The 26,087-nt window shown below is 44.9% G+C and overlaps 1 protein-coding gene across 4 annotated transcripts in view; it reads left to right on the forward strand.

Moving 5' to 3' along the window:
- The window catches only part of GRK5 (G protein-coupled receptor kinase 5), a 146,862-nt gene extending 127,847 nt beyond the window's left edge, over positions 1–19,015 (forward strand). For 2 of the 4 annotated variants that reach the window (XM_084210818.1, XM_084210820.1), the window contains 8 exons: positions 167–357; positions 4,036–4,073; positions 4,888–4,977; positions 6,293–6,501; positions 14,291–14,428; positions 16,698–16,835; positions 17,636–17,767; positions 18,569–19,015. In XM_084210818.1, the coding sequence (XP_084066944.1) occupies positions 167–357; positions 4,036–4,073; positions 4,888–4,977; positions 6,293–6,501; positions 14,291–14,428; positions 16,698–16,835; positions 17,636–17,767; positions 18,569–18,667 (1,035 nt within the window). In that variant the 3' untranslated portion in view covers positions 18,668–19,015. Of the gene's footprint in view, positions 1–166; positions 358–4,035; positions 4,074–4,887; positions 4,978–6,292; positions 6,502–14,290; positions 14,429–16,697; positions 16,836–17,635; positions 17,768–18,568 lie in introns of those variants that run through there. The other 2 variants (XR_014616364.1, XM_084210819.1) reach the window with 2 other exon arrangements.
- The last annotated feature ends 7,072 nt before the right edge of the window (positions 19,016–26,087 follow it).

A 26,087-nucleotide genomic window follows, 5' to 3' on the forward strand; every position in this document is an offset into this window, starting at 1 on the left:
CCATCCTTTGAGAATGCACGTTTGCCATTGTAAGAAAGCCCATACCAAATTCAGTCAATGTGGGGTTTTTTTTTCATTTTCTGGAGAAAATCTTTAATGAAAAGATAGCACTTCCTTCTTAGCAGCCATCTAAACTGTCACAACTGTGCTGCAAATGTTTTTCTAGGTCAATTTAGCCTATGCCTATGAAACAAAGGACGCACTGTGTTTAGTTCTGACCATAATGAACGGAGGTGACCTGAAGTTTCATATCTACAACATGGGAAACCCAGGCTTCGAGGAGGAAAGAGCTTTGTTTTATGCAGCAGAGATTCTTTGTGGCTTGGAAGACCTTCACAGAGAAAATACTGTGTACAGGTAAGCACTCTCTAGAGTCTCAGGATGTCTTTTCTGGGTAGGAAAGAATTGTCTGCTTCCTCCCTTCTTATTGTGGTGCTGCACAGCTGAGGTGCCTGAGTGCTTTGGCTGAAATCTTGCAGAGCCCTGTATAAATACAGCATGATACAGTAATCGTGGAAGGAAGCAGTTGCTTCCCTAAATACATCCTGTCTAAATTACCCAGAACTAGCACAAAGCTCCCCAAACCCTACCTCAGTGTGCACTGGGTGACATTAAAAAATAATGGAAGTTCCTTTAAAGGGATTTCATTTAGGAATTGAGCTCCTAGTTGGGATGAAATGGAGGTCATTCCATCCAACCCTCTATTTTAATTATTTCGATTATTTGGCATGAGGGGCTGCAGCACTTCAGGTGTGGGAAAACTTCTATTGCAGAGGGCATGCAATCCCAAGAGGGTGTCTGAGACAGAGGGCATGGATTTCCACTGGTGTCAGTGTGATTAGCTGGATGGGATCCTGGTGATCCTGGCATGCCAGCCGTGGAAGGGGGCCCATTCCCAGCCACACCACAGAGGCATCCTGCTGGCAGCATCCCACCATCCCCGGGTGCAGCCAGCGGGCACAGCGCTGCCCGGCGCCGCCGCTGCCGCTTCCAGGAGGGCAGATCCCAAGTTCTCAGCTTCCAGTTTGGCTTGCAGCTCTACACAAGCACTTTTCCAGGGCAGGCTGGATAAGCAAGCAGATTGCAGACAGAGTTCTTGTGACTCCACGAGGATTTATTTTTTTTAATCAACAGCCACTGTAGCTGTAAACAACGGTTCTTGTTTGTCTTCATCATCCCCGCTTGTGAAATCATCATTGCTGGCATTCACAGCAGAAGAGGGCCTGTAAATTGATGAAAGAACTTCCAAGGACAATGATTAATAGACAATAAGATGCTATTTTTAAAAGCCAAGCCACACTTTAAATCATTTTACATGCCTGGGTATAATACGTATGATGCATGCGCTTGTATGCATAGAAATTGCAATATTGTTGTTCCTTGGAGATCTCTAACAAGCTGACACTTGGTTGCCTTGCATCTTGCTAGCTGGCACAGAGAGGGCAGACAGATAACATGCTGATTTAGTTGGTGCTCACCCAAGAAGGAAGTTTTTTCTTTCCCAAAGGAACAAAATGGTACTAAATGTCTAACGTCAATTGAAAAATCAAATCATAAGTGAAGTGTCTGGCTTCCTTTTCCCTTAGAAAACCTCCTTCCACATTTTCAAACATTTTAGGAGCTAGTGTAGTGTTTCACAATCATATTTTATTGAAAAAAATGACTGGTGCATTCGTAACATGGCTGGTAAAATGCCATACTAATTCCATTTTCTAATAGAACAAATCAGATCTGGCCACATAAAATAGTGTGTGGCTCTGAGAGAAATGGCACCTACTTCCTTAAGCAGGAGTTTTCATGCTACTCTTAAAAGAGCTGCTACTTTACACCTCAGATGGCACATTCATTTTGGTGATGAATGATACTACATCCTTGTAGGTGACATTTTCTAGCAGTATGTCAGGAGCATCTGCAGAGACCCCTCATTTGTAACAGCGCAGCGTGTTGTGGGACCCGTGAGAAGTGCTATATAGGTCAATAAAAAATAGCAGCTAAATGCTGCTGCCTTCTCAAGGCGAATAATTCATCACAAAACACTTATTCTTCAGACTTAATTTCATTTTCTTTAAACAAAATGCTCCTGAGTAAATCACAGCTTTGAAAAATGCATCCCCATCTCCTGGGCTGCTGCTGACGCACGCTGCAGACGTGACCCGGGAGAACAACCAGGCTCAGAGTCAGATTTATCTCATTCAGAATTCCCTTGTCAAACATGGCACTTGTGCTACATCTCTCAACTGCATCGTGTTGGTAAAGGTCAGTGGGTTGGTTTTTCGTGGAAAGCAAATGTAAAAAGCTGCTGGTTCTCCTCAAATTATTTATATCTATATATATATATATAAAATTCATTTTTATTCATTTATATATCATAATTTATATAATGTGTGTGTGTATATATATATATATATACACACACACTTTTTTTAAATGTATGTATGTAATTTTTTAAAATTTATACCACAGCCGTGCCTGGAAGCTCCAGTCAGCACCAAGCTCACATTCATTGTCCCAGGCATTGCACAAATACGTGGTAAAGCCTTGTCCAAAGTGATTAATTGAGTTGTTTAGGCTGTCCTGCACAGCAAACAATTGCCTTTTGAGCATGGGCGCAGTGCCAGCAGTTTATGTTTCAGTATGTTTGGGCAAGGCTAATTTGCAAATGGGAAGCTGAGCCTTTGGGAAGTAGCTTTATGTGTCAGTGTGCCCACCAGGGAGTTTTATTCCTCCTGAACATTTCAGTCATGAGTGCTGGCCATGCCAAGGAGGCCAGCCTTGATCCTGAGGAACCAGAAGCCTGAAAACAGGAATGACAGCTGATACCTGGGAGGGGAGGAAAGCTTCCTCTAACTGCTCTGAGTCACAGAGGACCCTAAGAACTGAACTGGTGTTCTCAGAGTCCTTGTGGAGTCTCCCATTTTCTCATTCAAAGACAGCAATTTCCCAAGTTGCACCTAAGTTTCTTATCACTGTCCCCCAGTTAGAGTTTTAAGTGGGACTAATAATGGCTGAGCAGAAGATGAAGTAACTGATGAAGGCTGAGTTCTTCAAGGGAATGATTCTTACAGGATTCAGAACCTATTTTCAAAAATAAATAGACAATGCCCTTGACCGTGCTGCTCCAGCCCTGGAAACCTTCTGCTGATTGGCAGGGAAAGCCCACAGAGGTATGTTAAACAAAATCACAGCTTCTCCTCAGCATTCAGCTGCCCTTCACATATTTCAGCATTGTTTGTTTGAAAAGCAGGCTTGGTACCGCTGGGCACTGGGTGAGGTTTGTCTGGGAGGTCAGGAAGGTCTGAAGCAAGCAAGAGGAGGAGATTACTCACAGAGCTCTGTGTTCTTTCTTGAAATCATAAATAAAAACAAGACAAGTTTCAAAATTCCAACTTTGGCATTGTCAAAACTATCAAATACCCCTCTCTATACACAGGAAAATTCATGATACTGGAGTGGTGCAGCTTGAGGCACTAGAGTTTCACAAATGCTTGTAAGAATAATCTTAATCTGGACACAGCATTCCCCTCTCTGCCCCACAAAATGATTGCACATGTGTGCAAGTGCACGGACACTCATTCACATATTTGGTTTGACTCAGATGCCAGACATAGAAGATTTGAGCCCAGCAGATTGCTGTTTGCATTTTCACATGTAAATAAAGTATTTTAAAACCTAAAATACATATTTTTTTGACATAAGATTTTATAACAGAAAATGTTAGAGAGATTTTACAACACACAGAACTATAGGGGTTCATTTACAGGGCTTACAGGACTAGATGGATGAGTTCATTATAGGGTAGATTAGGAACTAAAAGCTTGGCTTAGTGAAAAATTGTAACTCCTGTTTAGAAAAAGACATATGGTTTCAGCCTATCTGTGAAGTGAGTTGTAAAAGGTTGTATTGGTTTCAGGAGTTGCTTGCTGTTTGAGTTGACACTCAGTTGGTTTATTACAAGTAATAAATGCCCTCACGCAGTTGTATGGTTATGTTATCAAAACCAGCTTCATACCCATAACTGCTATCTTTCATTTCCAGAGATCTGAAGCCAGAAAATATCCTGCTGGATGATTATGGTAAGTCTCGGAGCTTTACAGAGATGCTTTCACAGTAAAGTAGATTAAGTTCGTTTCAGGATATATGTTGCACAAAGACAAATAATGCTCTGAAGTGATTAAGAGGCTCAGCATACACTAATATTCCTGTCTAGGGGTGGGTGAGCTGCTGGAGCTCGCTGCACAGATGGAAGGAAGCAGCCGTGCCCTCAGCAGGGGCTGTTCTCGAGAGCTCGGCATTGCTGGGGCTCTCTGCCTTTCCTTCTTGTTTTTCCATCCTTGTTTCAAGGCTGGTGCAACACAAAGGGAGTTCTGATTTCTAAATCTTCTGCTTCCCTCTCCGTTTTTGAAAGTACTTTCACCCTCTGCTGAGCCAAGTCTGGTTTTATGCAAACCCAGGTACCCGTTCCTTGCTGGCGGCAGTGATGATCGAATCTCGTGCTGACATGCAGACCAGATGTGGCCTCCTCAGCCATCCCAGAGTTACAGAATTGTGTCAGCCCATCCATCCTCTGTGATCAGTTCAAGATACTTCCCCACAGCATGCTTCTCTCTGCCTTTTTCCATTGGTTTTAAAATACCTGATACGATCCCCTGCAGTCCACAGCCTTACTGTTAACATTTATTTCGCTGCATTGTAGAGCCCTTAATAATTCCTCTTTTCCAAATCAATGAAACTGCTCCAATTCAGTGATTTAGAACACTCTTTTCTTAAAATGTCCGAGCAGTAAATGGCAGGAGTAGTTTAGCAATGACCACAGTTGTGGGTTTTGGACTAATTTGGGTCAGGGTATTATATCTGCTTTCTGTTGTTTTGTTTCTTTTTTCCTTCCAGGCCATATTAGAATATCTGATTTGGGTCTAGCTGTTAAAATCCCCGAGGGTGAATCAATCCGTGGAAGAGTAGGAACAGTAGGGTATATGGGTAAGTCCTCCACAGCTCATCTTTTTAAAAATTTACCAAGGTTACTTGAGTTTTAGAGCTATTTCTGCCAAGAAAGCTTAAGAAAAAGAATAAAAAATATTCACATTCAGCTGGGTCCAGTTTCATGCAGCAACTCCTACAGAAATTCTGATAGTAAAAATCAGAAGAGGGTGAAAGGCTTAGACCTCTACAGCTCTCAGTGAGGCTGGTCTATAACCTTAAATCAGCAAAACAAGTTGAAAGGGGAGACAGCAACTGGGATTCTAGTGATTTTAGTATCGATTTACCTTAGGAGGGTTATGTGCCAAAATAAAGACTTCTTTCTAGTTGCTGCTTTGTATAGGAGTTACAGTGTATTTGCATGGTTATGATAAAATGGGTGAGTCCACACCTATGGTCATCTTGACCAGGGTCACCTTGAGCTTTCCTCTGTGTGCAGGGGAGGATCTGCACAAAAGACAAGTAGAGATTTGTACATTGGTAAAAAAAAAACCCAACAGCTACACTCCCTCGTTGAACTAGATCTGTTTTCTAAACTCAATGTAATTGTTTTCATGCATTCTCTGGGTGGGCATATTTTCTTGGAGTAAAAATTGCTTATGCTTATTTGACTGAATAGAAACTAGCTGATGTGAGCCACTGTTACACCATGTGGAGACTTTAATGAAAGCAAGCAAATCAGTTGTCATGTCTAAATTTTGTTATCTCAGTGTAAGTTTGCGTGCACACTAAGGCTCTGTGCTTGTGAGCACGTGGGGATGTGTGTTTGTAGCCCTGCATGGAGGTGAGGGTGCCTGCAAGACAGTGACTCTCTGCCCAAAAGCATTGTCTGTGGTTGCAACACAAAATTAATGGATTGGAGCTTCTTTGAAGGGGAAAAAGAAAAGCTATGAATTGACCAAAGAGACAGAATTTGCTTTTGAAGAAATGTCACGGCTGTTTACAGGATGTGTGTTTGCATTTCCTTTCTTCCCTAAGTGGAGAAATCTAGAGGAACTCTTAAAATTAGGTCTCTGCTTAATGTTTAGACCAAACTTCTTTCGTGATTTTTTAAAAATTATTTTAATTGAACTGAGTTGATAGAGAAGTCAGAAGACAGCATGCACAAGGCATGTAGCATGCAGAGAGAACACCATGGCATGTAGCATGCTGCATTTCCTGTAATGCCCTCAACTGCAATCAGGAGGGATTTTTTTATTTTACCCACCATTCTCTGTGCATGTGTCTTCAGCCAAAATGAAACTTTGAGGCATTTAAGTGCTCTGCCTGTGCAGATACCAAGCATTTCCACAAGACATCTCACTCTCCTCCACAGCTCCAGAGGTGCTGAACAACCAGAGATACACACTCAGCCCTGACTACTGGGGGTTAGGCTGTCTCATTTATGAAATGATTGCTGGGCAATCGCCGTTCCGTGGAAGGAAAGAGAAGGTGAAGAGGGAAGAAGTGGACAGAAGAGTGCTGGAGACAGAGGAGGTGTACTCCCATAAGTTCTCTGAGGAGGCCAAGTCCATCTGTAAAATGGTAAGGGGCTGGAAGGCTCAGTGGGGCAGCTTCACTAAGGAGCTGTGGCTGACAAGGTCTGGGCAGTAACGGGGCCGTGGAGGGGCTGCAGAAACAAGGACTAACCAAGCTCATCTGTGGATGGGATGACTGCACTCTCTATTCATTCAAACTCTGTTTATTTGGGCTTGTTTCTCCATGAGGTTCATCACGGTCATCCTGAGCCCTCTCCAAAGTTTTATGGCCCAGGGAGCAATATCTGTTCTCATGAGACTTGGAGTGTTAGTTTGCAGTCAAGAATGCATTTCTGTCTTTTATAACCTCGTAGAAAAAAAGAAAAAGGAGTCAATGATGCAAGAATCTGATTGTCTCCTGCAAGGAACTGCAAACCCCACGCTTCCATTGTCTTTGGTGAGAGCTGGGGGTAAGCAGGACAAAGATTATGCAATGAAATTATTGTGACACTCAAATGTTGTCCCAGCCCATCTCACTAACTTCGTTAGCAGCTTTTCCCCCGGGGTGTCAGGGTATCCAGCTTTTCTTAATACTGTTGAGCTGTTCTTCAAAATGTTTTCTCACTCCTTCAGCTGGGAGTCATTTTCATAGCACAATAGCCATGTCTGACAATGGAAATCCTCAATCCCTCTGAGAAATCTCAAAGCTGCGTCTGAATTCATCAATGTCTTGTTGACATCCATCTTTAGAAGGCTGAATTGTAATTTGGAAAAGGATGTGGCCTTTTTCTGGGTGTTGTTTGCTGAGGAGTGGAGTCTCCTTTGGAGACAACGACCTATCTGTGTTTGCTGGTGGAGGGAGAACGAAGGGGAGGAAAGGTCAGCAAATAGGTAGGGAGGGTTTCACCAGTGTCTTGTGCAACAGGCAAGCAAAGAGCAGATCCACAACACCCTGCATGAAGAGGCACTGAAGTCTCCTTGCAAAATAATAATGGTAGCACTGCCAAGAGTCATGCCTGGAAGTCATTAACTCACAGTGCACCGAGTCATTCCTGAATCCTCGGGTGGTATTTGGCTGACATCACTCTTGAGAGATGCTCTGGGCCGTTCACTGCCCTTAACTGGTGATGCAGAGCCCCCAGTGAAGCTGACAGGGGAGGACCTGGGGCAGCCTTGGGCTCCCACAGACCATCCCATGTGCCCCAGCTGGCTGCCTTCTGTCCTCAGCAGCATCTCAGCTCTCTCCAGGTGAGGAGCAGCGTGTGCTGAAGTGGCAGGGAATTTGTGCCTGTCCTGCTGGTAATCTGAAATGGAGATGTGAGGCAAAAATTTTACCTTGCTGCTTGAGGCACAGAATCAGGATAGTTTGGGTTGAAAAGGACCTTTAAAGATGACATAGTCCAACCCCCCTTTTCTGGCTGACATACCTGTAGAAGCCCTTCTTGCTGCTCTTTATTTCCCTTGCGTGCCAGAATGAACATACACTTTGAAAATAACCATGAGAACTTACAGCTGAGAAGAATTAACTGTAGCATTGATGGGCTAGTGCTGTAGATGACCTACCACACTCCCAGGGCAGCAGACAGACATGACACTGTAGTGGTCATTTTCATCTTCCAGCCATGGAGACTCTGGTTTCAGGGAGTCGAGACCTCAGGAGATCATCTAGCTCTTTCTCTTGCCTCAGGGAAGCTTGGACTATATATAAATTATTCCTGAAAACTTGATCAGTACTGCTTTCCTGTCCAATCATGTGGCATGTTTATGGAGGTGGTTTGTGCAAGCTATTAATAGATCCAAAGATAACCTTTCCTTTTCTGAGCATTAGTATCTTGAGGCAGGAAGAGTCTGAGTCCTGATACTGAGTGTGATGGCATTTGTGGTTTCCCATCCAAAAATAATTTATTTTATCAAGTGATGTTTTTTATTTTTAAATCCATTATTCAAACATATTTCCTCAATTTCTTTTTTCTTTTTGAATTGAAGGCCAGAACTTTGTTGCTTTGCAGCAGCATCTTAACAAGGAAACAAAAGAGTCATAAAGTACCCATCATATCTGCAAAATGAAGCAAAAAGTTGCAATACATAAATGAAACTTGAGGCTCCTCGAAGATCCAACACAAAAGGCTTTTCCATAGTGGACTCTTCAGGGCAGGAGTGAGGAAGTGTTTCCCACCATGTTGCCCAGCCTTCCCTTCAGAGCTTGCTTCATGAGCTAATAGCATCACCACCAGGAAATACACTGTTCATTTACTCATAGGAAAACCCTCTGGTGTCACCCCACATCAGCCTTCCCCTCCTGGATGTTTGTGCCCTTTTGCATTTTTGCAGGCACATATCATAGCTCCCGTTAATCATCATCCATCCCATATTTCCATGTTTCATTTTGTAAGTAATTTCCCATAAATCAGACCTCATTTTGGACTGAAACAGAGATGAATAGCAAATAATTAGGAACAGGGGCAGCTGGCTTTCTGGGAAGCTCCCCAACCCATAGTTCCCATATAACATAGATGCTCCTGGTGTGTTTTTTCTGTGAAAAAATCCAGTCTTTCTAGGAAATGCTCCATGTTTGCTGTGGCTGTGCCTCATACTGCACTGATGTACATGCCTGTTTTCCCTGACAAGTGCAGTCATGCATCCAAAGATGTGACTTGAAGTGCATTCAAGTCAGCAGTGTTGGATGGGCCCTCATTGCTGGGCTCCTCTGTCACTCTGTCAGTGCCCTGCTTGTCTGCATTTCCCACAGACTTGCCTTTTATCCCTGCAGCTCCCATTTTACCCTGCACAAGGGGTCTCTGATGGGATGGTGTACAGGAGACAGAGCCAAACTCTTGGTTTGGTGTCCTGTAACAGGACAGGAAGCAAAGGAAACAAACTGAAGCACGGGAACTGTTCTGTTCCCTCTGAACATTAGGAAACATTTTTCCATGGTGAGGGCAGCCAAACAGTGGAACAGGTTGCCCAGAGAGGCTGTGCAGTCTCCACACTTGGAGATAGCCAAAACCCAACCAGACAAGGTCTGGAACAACCTGCTCTAGGAGCCTCTGCTTTGAACTAGGATAGGGACTAGAGGGATTGGACTAGACCATGTCCAGATGTGGCTTCCAGCCTCAGCTGTTCTGTGTTTCTGATCTCCATCCCCTTTTCAAAGTGTCACTCCAACTAAGTAAAAGGTAACAGGTTCTGTTTTCCTTAAAAGCAATTTTTTCCTGTTCCTCACTTACCATCAGGAGCTCTGTCATCATGCAGCCACTCCTGCCTGCTGCCATCCCTCCTTTCTGCTTTCATCCCATGGAAATCAGCATTATTACACCTTAAAGTTTATCAGTGCCCAAGGATAACTGCTCTTTCATCTCTCTGCTCTCATTTAGTAATTGACCAAAGTATTGCTTTTCTGTTCTCTAAAAATTGCTTAAAATAATATGTTTACTTCAGTGTCAGAGCTGAACTTTATCTAGGTGATTCCTTAAACCACTTGATCAGCTGGATCAATGGAAATAGTTTTAGCCTTCCCCTTGTCTCCTTTCATGAATGGCAATTTTTTGGTTTCCTTACTTCTATAATTTTAGGACTAACATCTTAGAACTTGGAATTATTTATTACATGCTATGATCTGGAGATGAGATGAACTGACTGATCACATGAAGATAAAACAGTGTTTTGGGGACTTTTGGCTTTTTTTAGCATCCTCACAACAGTTGTTTCTTTTTGTAAAGGAAGAAAAACAAAGTCATGGAAAAAAGTCTCAGACATTGCAAATTTGGAATCCCCAGTGGGGATCAAATGAGTGACATGAAAGCATCAGAGAGCTCTTTGTATCAAGACCTTGATGGAACTTTACTGCTGCTACTCAAGACTCTCTTTGAAAGTCCTGTTCTAGTCATGCTCTGCCCATGAATTCTGCAGATTAAACCCTAAGTGTCCAGTGTCAACTGGAGCCTTTTTTACCAGAACTCACAGCTCTGCTGTTTGGCATTAGCTTCATGCATGGTTGGGTGGCCCAGGCCTTCTCTGTATTTGAAACTGTGAATTACCTGCAGGCTCTACTGTAGAATTACATTTAAATTACATTTGATGGGGTCCCTTGCACTGCTGTCCCAGGAGGGTTTGTCATCAGCCTGATGGAGTTGCTTTTGTTCTGCTCTCTATTCATATTAAATAAACCCTTTGAAGCTGAATTAAACAAAAGTGTAGAGATGACTTATAACATACTGTTGTTATCTCCATTTTCTTTTCCATGTCAAGGTTCCCAAATGGGATGCATATTTCAGGCTCTTGCACAGGTTTACTATTGCAGAAAGCCTCTGGGGCCGCAGGAAATGGTGGAAGACTAATTATTCCTTGGTGAAAGGAAGGATTCTCCTTTCTGGAAAATATTCTAGTCCATGCTATGTCTTGATAGCCACAACAGAAGCCAGGAAGAATGTCTGGTTTCACCTGTTGCCATCTCTAGAGCTGGCTGCATCTACAGCTTTTCAAATTCCATTTATTTCTAGCATTTTTCTCCATTGTGACTCTCCTGGGACCCTCTGGAGCCTGCAGCTGCTCCTCTGCAGCAGGGTTTGCAGGAGAATCCTCTCCTTGCTCTGTTCTTTCAGTCCCAGCCTATTCCCAGTGGCCTGTTCCCTTTTGTGTCTTTCAGCCAGCAGTGGCCAGCCACCCACAACCAACTGCATTCATGCTCCAGAAACTTCCTTCTTGCATCTGAAGTTACTGAATACTCCCTTGTTTGTCATGGAGGAGCCCAGGAATCCCCAAGCAGCCTTTTCTGTCCTCAGCTACCCTTTTCTCTGACCGCACACTCCAAACATCTTCCAGCCTGACAAGGGCAAATTCACAGATCAGCTTGGTCTCCCCACTAAGCCCAGGATCCAGACTGCAGAGATGGGAAATAACCCCCTTTTCATCCCTTCAGAGCTGACTTGAGAGCAGAGACTGCAGAGGTCTCCTGTATCATCTCCAAGCAAGTCCAAATCTATCCCTTCCTACCACCACTTGCTCCTCAAAGGTCCAAGGTATCATTTCCAAAAGTATTCCACAGCCATGGGTACTAGAAATGGTCTTTCTGCTTTCAGATTCTTCTTTACAACTGTCAGGAAAGTCACACTGACATGAGAATAAAACTTTTGATTTCTTTGCCCAAGCAGAATAGAACAAGCCTGATTCTGACTGGAAATTCCAAAGCGACCATCTTCAAATAGGCTAGAGAATAAAACCGTTGAGATTTTAAAAAGCCCAAAAAACTAAACCAACCCAAAAACAACCCCAAAAAAACCCCAAAAAGCTCCTCACAACAAAAATCCTCATCTCAGGACCATGACAACTCAAAGTCTAATGCAATTATTTGAAAGCAAAGCATCCCTCTTTCCTTCTAGCAGGGAAAGCAAAGTCCAGAGAAATGCTCTGAGACAGGTCTTTCGCAGTGAGTCAGATGGATGTGGTACAGTATCATGTGAATCTCTCTGCTCAGAGAATGGCAAGGCATACAGATGTTTCCTCAAGTCTTTTTACATTTATGGATCAGCCAGTTGTGATCTGTCAGCCCAGATGTCACCAGCTTGGCAGCATCAGAGGCAGAGGAAGGTGTGGGGAAGAAAGGACTGTTGCTATTTGGAAGCTGAACGTTGCTACTGTGGCCAGCACCAGTGGCTTTAAACCCATTCCTCTGACCATTCAGTCTCCTGCTATTGCTGCAGAAAGACCTGAGCAAAAAACTCTAATGTCTAGAAACCCCTTCACCACCATTTCTGGCTTGGCTGCTGCCACTGCATCTTGCTCAGGCCAGGCTGGAGGGTGGCCTCTGCCCCATGGGGCACACAGATTGCCAAAGCCATTTGCCATCTCAGGCTGGAAATGAGGGCCCCAGCAGCAAAGAAGCAGAGCTGAGGTGGCTGTTGGAAGTCAGATCCAAAAACCACCAATGAATGCCCAGGTGGCAGAAATCCCCAGTGGTAGCAGGGCGTTCAGAGAAGCCTGAAGAGCTGTGACACTGTAAACCCCTGACAGGGACAAGAAACCCCAGCTCCAGCCAGGCACCAGAGAAAAGAGCACAACATGACATTAGCAACAAACAATTTTCAAGCTCCCCGTTGGTGAGATGAGACAGCTGAGCTGGGGACACAAACCCTGAGCTGGAGATGCAATCAGCATCCCCAGGCAGCCTTCCTTGTCCCTGGCTCCCGGTCCTGCTCCTGCAGGGATGCACACGAGAGCACGGGACTCCTCCCCAGCCTTCCCAAAGGTGTTTGCATCCTGTCACCCGCAGCTGGGACGGTCTCGGGGATCTCCCGGGGGTGCTCCCGGTGCCGGTGCCTGCCGGCTCAGAGAGCCTAACCCAGCCGCTGCCCCGCCTGCCGCCGAGCCCTGGTGGGCTTTGCTGATGCTTTGCTGATGCTTTCGGTGCCATCACTGAGCAGAGCCCACCCGGGCAGGGCTGAGCGCTGCTTCTGGCCCGACTGCGGGCCAGCGAGGCCGGGGCCAGCGGCGGAGGAGCGGCGGTAGCGCTGCCATGCCCCGCGCCCCGGAGCATCCCCGGGCAGCGCTCCCGCCCGTCCCCCGGCCCCGGAGCAGCCCCGGCCCCGGGCAGCGCTCCCTCCGTCCCCCGGCCCCGGGCAGCGCTCCCTCCGTCCCCCGGCCCCGGGCAGCGCTCCCTCCGTCCCCCGGCCCCGGGCAGCGCTCCCGCCCGCCCCGCCGCTGCCCTTTCCTCTGCTGCCTCCCGGCGGCACCGCCCGAGCGGCTCAGCATCGCCCAGGGAGCCGCAGGAAGGTTTGTCTCGGAGGGATCCTTAACGCCGTCCAGTCTGACCCTCTGCCATGGGCAGGGACGCCTTCCATTGGGGCAGGGTGCTCCAAGCCCTGTCCAGCCTGGAGCTGGGCACCTCCCGGGATCCAGGGGCAGCCACAGCTTCTCTGGGCACCCTGTGCCGGGACTTCATCAGCCTCAGGGAAGAATTTCTTCCCAATAACCTATCTAAACCTGCCCTCCTTCAGTTCGAAGCCATTCCCCCTTGTCTGTTTGTGAGATGCCCTTATCCAAAGTCCCTCTCCAGCTCTTTTGCAGTGGAAGGTGCTGTTGAGGCTCCCCTGTTGGGTCTCTCCTGTGTATATATCACAGTGTTTCTGTTCATGGACTTGCTTATCTGATAGACCAAAGATGCTGAGTGCACTCGGTGGGCATTGCTCCATTATGGGTACCCAGGAAACAAGCAGGACTTGCTGTAGCAGGTAGAGGCTGTGCACTGCCCTTCTCTGAAAACACACAAGGCAGAGCTGAGGATAATTACTGGGCACTGGCTCCACGGATGGGACCCCCCTTGAGTTCAGCAGGGATAAGCCCATGGCTGTAAAGGGTTGGTTCAATGTGTCATGTGATGCACTGGGATGTAGTGCAGTGGGTGAGGGAAATGCAGTTTGGTGGTTTTGGGTTTTCCTAAACACCTGTTCTTCTGAGGGGAAATTATTCTTACTAACGTAAAAAACAAAACCAAAAGAACTGAGACAAAGCGCATGGAGCTTATCAATGTGCATCTTTATATGCGAGTAATATATAAGAAAGTAACATCTTTGTATGTCACTAGGGTATGTCAGATCTCCTCTTGAAAGTGTCCACTGAAAGCAGGCCAAAGAAATGGTCTGTATTTCGATTGTAAGTACTTTACAGCAGGTGATTTTCTGAGGATTTCACCAGCATGTAGAACAGTGCAGTCCTAATCCATTTAACTTCAGCTTTTAAGGAACAAGCAGTTGCAACTCCCCCCTGTACCTCCCTATGGGCACATTCAAACACAAGTGGAGACAAAAATATCTTTGTGGAGCTTTTCTGACAGCCTCACCATTCCTGTTGGCACGTTTCAGCTCCTCACCAAAGACGTGAAGCAGCGGCTGGGATGCCAAGGGGAAGGGGCAGCAGAAGTGAAGAGACACCCCTTTTTCAAGAGCATGAATTTCAAGCGGTTAGAAGCAGGAATGCTGGATCCTCCCTTCGTGCCTGATGTAAGTACAATTGCAAGAACCCCCAGTGGCCTCTTTAAAGAGGTTTGTTTCTAAAATAGCTTCTCTCTCTCAGGGCTGTCATCGCTCTCTGCACGGGGAGCTACCCCAGGAAGGTGTGATAAGTGGTGAGGGGGGAGGAAGAGGAGAGAGGGCTCTGTGGGCATGGGGATGCAGGCTGGTAGTCTGGGGCTTGATCCATTCCCACTCCTTTTACCACAGAGCTCCTGTCCGGCACTGGAGGCACTGGGAACCCTTATCCATGGCATTACTGTGAAAATAAGTGTGCTCAGAACCAGGTGGTGCTTGGGACAATCAGCAGTGAAAGCCAAATGTGTGCTTGCAGGTTTATAGAGGTGAAACCAGAAACACAAAGTCCAGGGCTCTGTGGAACTGGATCATCAGGAGAGCAGTAGTTTGCTACAGAGAGTCTGAGCCAGGCTCAGCTATCAAGTGTCACCTCAAGCAGAGAAGGTGACTTGGACCTTAGAGAGCATTTGGAGCTTTTTGGAGCACGGAACCCAGCAGTGAGTCCTTGCTCAGATTTACACACCAGGCTCACACATACTGAAAGGCTTTGTTGCACTGGCAACAGCAAAACTTTTTCCACCTTTTTGTGGTATCAGTTTCTAGCCCAGTGCGCAGAGTTATCTGATTATTTCCCTCCTGCAGAGCTCTCTTTCTGGCTGGAGCTTCTATCCTTAAAGTCCCCATATGGTTCTAAGTAAACACTGCCATTTTAACATATTAAAGAGAGTAACATCTTGGCAGCTCCCATTCCCGTTGCTGCAGGCTCCACCAAACCAAAGTGGTTTGAGCGCTACAAAAGTTTACTTTAGTTGCTCTGGTTTTGCTTTACATTTTACTATGCAGCCTAGTTATTCCTGCCAATTAGCCTGTGGTGTTACGACCTGCTTTAGTGGGAAGAAATAAGAGACAAGCTACTATTTCTTTCTGATGTAGAAAATTATAAAATTCTGGGCTCAAATTTGGGATCCGCCAGAGTGCATAAAAACTGTGGCACATAAGGCCTAGAAGGCACCTCTTAGAGACATATTTGCAAAAGCAAAGGCACATACATTTTTATGGCTCATTATTGGGAGCTCGAGAGCTGCCCCTAATTTAATTTATTTGGCACTTCTTCCATAGATCTCCCTGTCTTTACTGAACTCAGCTCAATCACCCAAAGCGACATAGCCAATGGCAGAAGCTGTTATCCAATCCATGTCTCTCCATCCTCTTCTGTGTTACTCCATAGCCACAAAAATGTTGTGGATTGCAGCTGTCAGGAATGCAGAGGGATGCAGCCTTCAGCAAACAGGGCTTCTGTCAGGAATTAGGTCAATTTGTTTGGTCACAGTGCTCAGATCCAGATCAATAAAGGGCTGCACAGTTGGACCCTTGGCTGTGCAGGCTTGGAACCAGGGACAGACAGTAGGATTCCACATGGGCTGGGGTTCAGGCTGGTCCTTCAGTTATCCCTGCACACCAAAGGGTGGCTGTGCTGGTGATGGGACATCTCTGGGCACACACACTGCCTGTGACAGGCAGCCACTGATGGCTCTTTCTGCTCCCTGGAGCTGACTGCTGGAGTGCGAGCTGAAAGTTCCATCACTGCAAAGAGTTTTGTCTCTGTCATCCCAGAAAACTGAGTAGTTCAAAAAGGCAAAGCCATTTGACTGTACCTTTGAAGAAATGCAGCCAAGTTAAAAGAGTTAATAGAGGTAATTCTGGGCAGCTTCCAGCAGCTGAGCTATTAATAAAAACAATGGAAAAATGCCAAACCTCCTCTGTTTTCTTTAGCAATTAGGATACATTCCTTTAAACTTCCAAGCTGCAATCTCCACAGCTATCTGGGCAGGAGGGCACTTCTGTCTGAGGCCTCTTCTCAGGGCTCTCTCCAGTGTGCCACTCGTAAACATTCTGGTTTTCTGTTGTTCCCTCTCTCAATGAAAAGATTTCTGAAGGGTTCCATTTTTCTTTTCTGGTTCTTTCTGTCCTTTTCCTCTCACCTCTTAACCAGATGGTACATGGATGACTAAAACCCACTTTGACTGATGCTTTGAGGACTTTGGAATAGGAAGCTTAATGTGCTTAAAGTGAAGTCAGCCTTTGAGGATAAACATGCAGGCAGAGCAAGCCTGGAGAATGAGGATGCAGACACACACTTGTTAGACATTCTCACTTGACTCAATCTGTGAATGAAAGCACATGGTCCGACTCAGAAATATTTTTCTTCTTGTCATTTCTCCTTTTTTTTCTGCTGACATAGCCCAGAGCAGTGTACTGCAAGGATGTGTTAGACATTGAGCAGTTCTCCACAGTGAAAGGAGTTAACCTGGACCAAACAGATGACGATTTCTATTCCAAGTTTTCCACAGGATCAGTGTCTATTCCATGGCAAAATGAGGTAAGGATGTATCATAGCAAAATCACTGCAATGAGCCCCATAACACAGACGATTTAAGAGGAGCTCTGTGTTCCAGTAATATATAGCTACTGGACAACCTGCCAGACTCTAATGCTTTCATGAGTTACAAATGGCCTCTTTCAAGATCTGTAATGTACCACAGATGTCATGTTCAGGTGACTGTATCTGTTGGCTCTGTGTGTTTGTGTAAATTGGCAAGGATCCTACTGTACTTCCTCCTCCTGGATTTCTACAGAGGTGTTTCGACAGCTCTCAGCACCTTCTGTGCTGGAAATCCTGCAGGGAGGGATCCTCCACTGGTGACCCTGCTCTCACCCTCTGTCTGCAGGCAGTCCCAGCTGCAGCAGTTCACTCTGGACCCTGAGCTCCTCCAGCATTTCCATGGCTGGGTCTTTGTTTGGTATCAAAGCACAGCCAACAGTGGATTTCAGAATCCATCTCTGCATCAAACAGCAGATCCACTTGGGCAGAGGGCTGCTAATAACTGGGATTTTCTAAGTGTGCCTGTCTTTGCCTGGTATTCTCTACAATGCCAGAGGAAAGAACAGAAGGTCTTGTGGGGCAGCCTCTGACAAGTCTGATGTGCAAACATGCAGAGCAGACTCAGCCTCTGTTTTTCATACACTCTATTTGCCCTCTGCAGACACCAGCAGGAATCCAACTGTTCACTCTCCTCACACGCTGCTGACTTTGAAGAACCTAGCACTACTGGAATTTATTTAGTGCAGATGAATAATTCCCTTTTTTGATTTTCTCTCTCTCTCACTGTATTCCACTAGATGATAGAAACAGAGTGCTTCAAGGAGCTGAATGTGTTTGGACCAAATGGTACTATTTCACCAGACCTAAACAAAAGCTACCCCCCAGAGCCACCCAAGAAAGGATTGCTACAGAGAATATTTAAGCGACAGGTGAGATCTTTTATGACTAAGACCAGGAAACTCCTGTAGGTGCCTGTTTTCACAGCCCTGTTCTGGTGATATTTCTGCTAGGAGAAGGGCAGTGCCTCTTAGAGAGGGCTGGCTATCACATTTTCCTCCATATCTCAAGTTTTTCATCTACCTTGTGTGATTTTTTTTTTGCCACCAATGTTGCTCATGAGGTTTGTTTCCAGCAGCTGAAAACTTCTTACCCAACCTGTTTTTCAGTGGCATGCTGAAATGCCTTTTGAAATTGTTCTATGGTTTTAAGACATTCCTTGTGAAAATCCTTGATTTATGTGTTTAAAAAAACCCCAAAAAACGAAAATGCACATTTTGAGGGAGGTAGTTGTGGCAGGAAAGCAAGATAATAAAGAAGAGAGCAACCTGGATGAAACATGATGGGCAGCTTCCATGAGACACCATGGCACCACTTGCAAATGTCAATAGCATTCTTAGACTGGTCTATTTCTGTAGGGTTAAAGCCATGCCTGAGCATTGGCAGGTATTCTCTGTATTAGTCAGATTTAGCAGATTCTGACATTTTGCAGTGAATTGATTTGGCTCCTGGAGCTCGAGTGAGTCTTCTTTGCTACATCGCTTAAGAACTGCTGTGGTTCTGCTGACCTAGAGAGACTACAGGTAAAAAAATAAAGAATATTTTGCATCTGAAGATCTTTAGGCAAGAATTTTGCAGTCCAGCCAGTATCCATAAAATGAACAATGTTGGATTAAAAATAAAACCATGGCATATTATGGAAATCTAATTGTCATTTTCTTCCTTTCCTACAGCATCAGAACAATTCAAAGAGTTCTCCCAATTCAAAGGCCAGTTTAAATCATCACATAAATTCAAATCACGTAAGTTCAAACTCCACTGGAAGCAGCTAGTTCCAACTCAGCCCCATGAAGCAACATGTTGCATCCTTCCACTATAATCTCTGGAGCTTCTGTGGATGAGAGAGCCTCCACCATTGAGTGAAAAGAAAGAAAATCTGGATCTCCCAAAATGGAGATTTTTCTATCCATTCCTTCCAGTGGAGCCTCACATTTTAAGAAGAAATTTCCACTCAGGTCTGTTTTTGGAGGTGGCACTCAAGACTGTGTGAATCAAATTTGTCTCTTTAGAACATTGCAATAGAAATTCAATGAACATGACTACTTGCACGTATTTAAATAGCATCATACTAGAACTGAATTTTGTCTTTATTATTTTTAAAGAAAAGTTTTGTAAATTTCTCTATTGTCTCAGTTTACATTTTGTACATTTGTATTTAAATGAAAGTCAGACTTTGGAGGTGTATATTTTCCAAGCAGCAGCTGTAAAGCCATGTGTTTTAAGACATTTTTTTAAAAGAAACAAAATGTGACTCAAGACTTCCAGAGCCTCAAACGAGAAATCATTCTTTTTAGCAATTCTAGAAAATTCTTCATAAATCACTTTATCAGATGGGGGTTTATTGACATGCATTTTTACGGAACAGTTTATTCTTAATTATTTTACATCTGTATATTTGGTTTACAGCAACACTGCACACATTTCTCCTCTTCATTAGTTTGTAATGTCTCGCATTAAATGCTAAAAGACAAGATTTTGATGCATTCAAAAATGCTACTTGCTATGCTGATGGTTTGTGATGTCTTGGGACCAGCACAGCTGAGATTTGCACTTATGTTGTTGTTCCATCAAAGGCTTTTTAGTTAGAAAGGGAGCCCTGCTTTAGGCTCTTTTCCTTCACTAGTGTTTGTGCTGTTTCTAGGACAGGCAGAACAAAGCTGAGGGAGAGGTGACCAGGAAAGCAAATGTCCATTTCTTTTTCTAGGACTTCAAACCTGCCCCTGCTGAAATGAGAGCAAAACTCAAAGTGTTCTCCATGCTGCATTTAAAAGCCCAAAGTCTTTCCACAGCTGCCCATATCAAAGAGGCAGCAGGAGGGAAGTTCAGCAGTCTGGTTTGTGCCAACCATGAGATTTGTGACAGCTTTGTAGAGCTGAGCTGTGGAGGTTCAGAGTGGGATCTGAGCTGCTTTTGGGTAGTAGCAGAACCCACAAGCTGTGCCTGCTCTTAAAATACTTCCATGTGTCATGCAAACACCCCCTGACACATCCCCTCAATTGGATCCTCAGCTGAATGAAATGCCAGTATGAAATAATAACTCCCACTTCCAGCTCCATCATTCTTTGTCCAGGGTCCTTTAACCATTGACAAAAACTCTGTCAATCCCCCTAGGAGGAGCAGGATCAGACAGGATCAGTAGCAGTACCTCAGGCATCAGAATCAGGCTCTTCTCAAGTATTTCACTCTTATTGTTAAGAACACCAGGATAAAAAATATGGTTACTGCCCTTCCACAGGAACTGGACAACCTTTGTGCCCACAACTGCAGCCCAAAGTGTTCTGTAGAGTGTGTTGGTTCCCCATGCTCTTTACAATGTTGGCTGGACTGCACTGACTTTTTTAAACCTTTGGATCATCAGGAGCATCTGAAAGCCACCCTGGTGTGTCTGGAATCCTGTTAGCCAGTAGTGGAGCTACCCCAGGGTCCAAGGAAGCGATGTTCCAGTGGGAGTGTTAATAGCCAAAATTTGTTAGACTGCCATGTGCATGTTCTGCGTGGCCAGTGCTGAGGGGGAAGAGGATGAAGGTTAGTGGTGGCAAATCCCTGGGTGAGAAACACACTCATAGTAAAGCAGCTTGAAGTTGTGAGACAGAGAGACAGAACAGGGACTTGCCTAGAGCAGCTGACAGAGAAGAGTCAAGACAGGGAGATGAGGCTTCAGCCATTCTCCCATGTCAGATGGTGGCATTGCAGATCTTACAGAAGATGCAGGATTTTAGAGATGTTGCTAATCCGGCATGTGAAGACTAAAATCTTCATTCTTCACCATCTCCCAGTATTGAGAAATACCAGCCAATGCCTTACTGAAAGCTGGTGAACAGATTGCAAATGTTGGTTATACCTTTTAGATGCTCCTGTGGTGGATGCCATTTTAGGGACAGGAGTGAATGACAGCACTTGTGCCTTGTCCTGCTGTCCCTTCAGCCAGGACAGTGCTCACTCAGCAGCTCTGGGACTCTGGCAGTGGGGCTTAGGGGCAATGCAGAGTCCTGGAAGGGTGAGGGCATTCCTTCCCCCTGGATGCCTGCAGGGTGCTGTGCTAGGGCTGGATATCCTGGGTTCTCAAGGCATGGAAGAAGGATGCTGGTGTGCACCTGAAGGCATCAAGCCTGGGATGGAGCCCCTCTGAATCCCACCTCCTTGGAGCAGTGAGAGAGGAAGGGGAGAGACACAAAACACCACCAGCAGAGAGAGATTTCATCCCTGCAGTGTCTCAGTCCTAAAAACTACAAACAGTATTACCATGCTGGGGCAGCAGAACTTTTCAGCACCCAGCCCTGGAAGGCTTAAAATCCATCAGAAGTGCTGATGACCAGTCCTAGGGATCTCCTTGTCATGGTTTGCCTACAACAACAAAAGCTGCAGGATTTCTTTTTTATTCCTTCTTATTTTTATTGTGATTTTTTTTTTAATTTTTTCAGCTTACCTTGCACTCAGAGCTGGAGGAGGAGCACAGTCCTTGCACTTCCTTGTGTGACCAGGTGGAATTTGGGCCCAGAACTCAGGGCTGAAGCCCTGTCAAGGCAGTGCCCTGCACAGCCAGGCTTCCACAGGCATTTGGCCATTGGCTCTGTGGAGTCAAATTTAAAAACCACCGGGAATTTTGAAAAAAAACCCTTAGTTTTGTCATACAACCTTGGAGAGCATTTGCAATAAGATTTTTAGTATTTTGATTCCAAGTGAATTTTGAGGTGGGTTTGCAGGTAACAAAGGAGTAGAAAGGAGTAGTTCTGTAATAGCTTTCCAGACTGATTCATTTTCTTTATCTCCTCTTCAGTTACTATCCAAATTCTTTCCAAAAAATGCATATGCTCAAATCTGGTTGCTTGTTTTAAATAGACAGATGAGCAAACTTAGCTCTTTTTAAGAATCAGAAATCGTTTCCAATCTGATCCTGAATTATGCAAGCATGCCTTTTATTTTTAAATCTTTGTTGAGGAGTCTGATGAACACTAATTAGTTGACAGACTTTCATGAGTCAGGTGTTTGCTATTCATTTCCTACAGTGTCTCAAGGTTCACTTGAGTCTTGTAGCATTTTTTCCCACTGTTGGATGTGAGGCTTTTTTTAAACAAATGAATAATGAAGGAAAAAAAATAACAAACTCTTAGATGTGCACTCTTGACCTGGATTATCTAAAAAGAGGTTTTTCACAAGAATGGCCATGACTCAGATGTTGTTTCTGAACAAAAACCTGCTTGTGAAGCTGGGAGAGGTGTGAAGATAATCAAACCAAGCAGGTAGTGCCGATCAAAGTGAGCATTAGGGAGCTGCAGAATTCAATATCACAGTGATCACCTGGCCCTGCTGATTAGGGACTCCTGGTTCCTGCCAGCTCAGAGACAAAACAGCTCTCCACAAACACAGCTTGGTACCACCTCAATTTGCAGCCACCCCAGAACCTACAGCTGAGAGTGCCATCAGCAGCAGGAGTCAAACTTGGCCGACCCAGTAAAGCACCAGATTTGAAGACACTGATTCTTAAGGTCATTCACCCCAGCCTCAGGATCCAGCTTGAATGCTTTGCTCACATTTCAGATCCAGTTGATCTCTTGCAGTGGCCATGCCTCAACTGAAAAAACCAGCAGGAAATGAGCCTGCATTAGTGGTAAAACCACAGGCAGGGTGAGGAAGGCACAGAAGCTGCGAGCTCTGGAGGACAGGCTGTGAAGTCCCACGGTGTGTGAATCTTCAGCAGGGGTGCAGTGGCACCACACTGCTGCCCCTTCTTCCTTGGGGTCACCATGTCTTGGCCAGAGTTTCTGCAGTGACCTGGGGGCTGCACACACAAGGGTCTGGCCCATGGTTCAAAGACAGTGTTGTCCCTCTGAGGCAAGCAGGGATCCCCCCCAGCCTGCATGGACAGCATCACCCAGGTCTGTGCAGCAGCCCAGCCTCAGCCAGGAGCTCCCTGCACGGGCTTTTGTGGAAGAGCAATAAATGCACAGCCCCAGAGCACAGCTGCTGCTCCTCACCAACATCCATGCAACGGGAACTGGCTCCATTGTGAACAAGGTGTTGGTGTTTTCACCCCTGCTCCACAATCAGTTGTGACCATTGCTTTGTTCAGTTAATATTTGTCATATTCACTGAAGTTTCTCAGTGCAGAGGAGATCATTCATCAGGCATTTCCCATACGATCTTGGAAAGACTGGATTTTTCTTTGGAGGAACATCCTTTCTGTCTCTGGGCATGTGGACCATCTTCCATCCTGTGGAAGCCTGCAGGAGCTCTGGGAGTCCACACTTCAAGGCTCTCCTGCCCAAGGATGGTCCCAGTCTGTCTCAGGCTGCAGGGAGGTTCATTTGGCAGTGAATTTTGGAAGAATCGCTCTGTTCAGTGGCTCCATGGAAATCAGGAAGTTCCAGAGCTGTCTATCTCAAGCCTTTCACAAACATGACCTTTAACTTAAAGTAATACTAAAGATTTAGAGTAAGGAGAATAATTACTAAGGAGAATAATTACTAACACCCTCATGCTGAAGTTAAGAGAAAGTCTGCATCAATTTAAAACATCTCTTCTGTGTGCTGGGCAGGACACTCTTTCTTTTATACCAAATAATATTGGAGTGCTGGCTGGTAATGATTGTCTTTCTTTAAATGCATAAACCAAAAAGATAATGAAATTGGTTCAGAGAATTTTTAAATTATTTCCTTTGGGCAAAATAAAAAATTTCATCAAAGAAGGTGAAAGCCAACAATATGCTACAGTGTTATGGGCTGACCTCCCCCAAATGTCTCTGTGATAATACAAATACAATCTGCTGCAGTTGGATCAGCTAAGCTGGTGTACTGACAAATGGGCTTTATGAAAGAAGCAATTTTAAACAGATTGCTGCCTATTCATTAACATGAATATTACTGCTGGCACATATGTATTCTCCTTGCTTTATGTACTGGAGCCAGGAGTGATGGTTTGTATTCCTCTCCTGGCTGTGTTTTTCTTCACTGCCCTGGGCAAACCTCTGTGCAATTTTGTTTTCCCATTCCCAAACACGGAGGGATGCTCTCTGTCTGTCAATGGAAAGCACTTTGGAGTCTGTGCATAAACCAGATCAGTATCAAGTCTTTGTATTATTTAAATGAAATAGGCTTAGTGTAGCTGCTCTTTATTTACATGATAGTGAGACACTCTCCTAAATTAGGACTCCTTTATTATTGGTTTGTCTTAGCTCCTTAGAGATACTGAAACAGAACAAACTGCACTTCTGTAAGACATCTCCAGCAGACAAAGAGGTGACAGTGCAAATGTTTAAAGTATTCATTTCTTGCTGAAGAGCTGGCCAGTGAGCGTGGCATTCTCATGGAAACACTTCCTCTGTTTTTAGAATGGAGATAAATAGTTACGAGGAAGGGAGCAAAACAACATCCCTTGGTTCAGCTTTTTTGGCCAAGCCTGCAAAGGATTCCCCAGGCACCCACTGAGTGAGGTGCTGGGTGAAGCCCCAGACATGGATCTGGGGCAGACTGGGTCTGGAAGCAAAAGAGGCAAAGAGAGCAAAAGTGCCTGGGGTCAGTGGGCTCCAGAGGGGAACTCCAGGTTTTCTGGAGTGGTCCTGCAGAGAAGATTCACTCCCAGAGAAGAAACATCTCGGGTAGTGGCTGGATGGCAAATGTGTTTTCCTTTCTCATCACCCCACATGCAGCTGTTAGATGTGTTAATTAGCAAGCTCAAACGAGTTGTTTCATGTGTATTGGATGCGGTCTCCCTTAATTGCATTTCTTTTAAACACTGGACACTCTTCTAAAAGACTGAACATTTTAGCCTTTTGAAGCTGAAAGCTGTAAAAACTTTATTTTGTGTTTCTGAGCAATGTAGATAGACCTAAAGATTTCATGAACTATCATGTGGTTGCCCATATCTGACTAATAATTAAATTGTAAAATTGCAGTTTCATATTAGGGTTAGTCTTTTCACCTGCTTTAAAAATTAAAAATCATATTTGGTATATAAACACACACAGAATATCCTTCTGATTGAATTTCAAGAGCATATCCAGGAGTAAATGTTTTTAAGCACTTCTAATACTGTAGTCCATAAGAGGAGCAGACACTTCTAAAGCAATGTTAAAAGTTGTCTTTCATAACTGAGTCAACAGATCATTTTTGTAATAAATTAAAGCAAGTGTTCTCAATTAGAAGAGCTAGTGGCTGTTGATATTGTACAAAAAATAAAGTCATTCTAATATCCAAAGGGTTAGGGGTGGGGAGGGTCTGTTTGGTTTTGTTTCTCTTTCCAGGGAGATCTTTAACATTGTTTGATGAAGCTAGTTTCATTTTGAGATTGTTACTGAAGATAAAGGCTTCTGTGTTCTATGGCTGCTTGGATTCTTCGTACATAATGTCCTAGTAATGTCACAGTGCTGCTGTATTTAGATCAAACCACTGTTTTGATTGGGTTTTTTGGCTTTTTTTTTTTTTAATAAATTCCTTAATTTAAATACATGGAAATCATATGTTTTGCTTTAATGAGGCACCTCATCAAACAGAGGTGCTTTGGATCCTGAGGAGGGTTGCAGTGAGGGTGGGGTGCAGCCCATCTCTTCCTGGATGGCTTTGTGTGGTTTGTGTTTTCTGTCCCACCACAGAGGATGAGGGACCCAGCCTGGGGCTGGACCTCACTTTGTGCAGGTTCTGTTCTTATCAGGTTGTGTTTCCCCTTCCCTTCCCTTCCCTTCCCTTCCCTTCCCTTCCCTTCCCTTCCCTTCCCTTCCCTTCCCTTCCCTTCCCTTCCCTTCCCTTCCCTTCCCTTCCCTTCCCTTCCCTTCCCTTCCCTTCCCTTCCCTTCCCTTCCCTTCCCTTCCCTTCCCTTCCCTTCCCTTCCCTTCCCTTCCCTTCCCTTCCCTTCCCTTCCCTTCCCTTCCCTTCCCTTCCCTTCCCTTCCCTTCCCTCCCTCTGCACCAGCAGCCAACACAACTTGTGCAGCTTTTGGGGTAAGTTCAGGTGACAAAATCCCAGCAGGGATGAGCTGCAGAGATCTTGAGCCCTGCTTTAAGTGAAGTGAGCACTGCCTGATTTGTGAGGCCCTGCTTTGCCTGAGCTCCAGCCAGACAAAGAGAATAAATTTATAGGAGGAAAACAGCAACAACCAAGGGTGCTGTGCAGTGTCCCAGACAGGAGGATCTAAACCAGAGATAAAGGGGGGCTGCAACATCACCTGCAGGGAAGTGATGGTGTGCTGCTTTTCCTTTAA

Source organism: Fringilla coelebs (genome assembly GCF_963513975.1).
Source record: "Fringilla coelebs genome assembly, chromosome: 8".
NCBI lineage: Eukaryota > Metazoa > Chordata > Aves > Passeriformes > Fringillidae > Fringilla > Fringilla coelebs.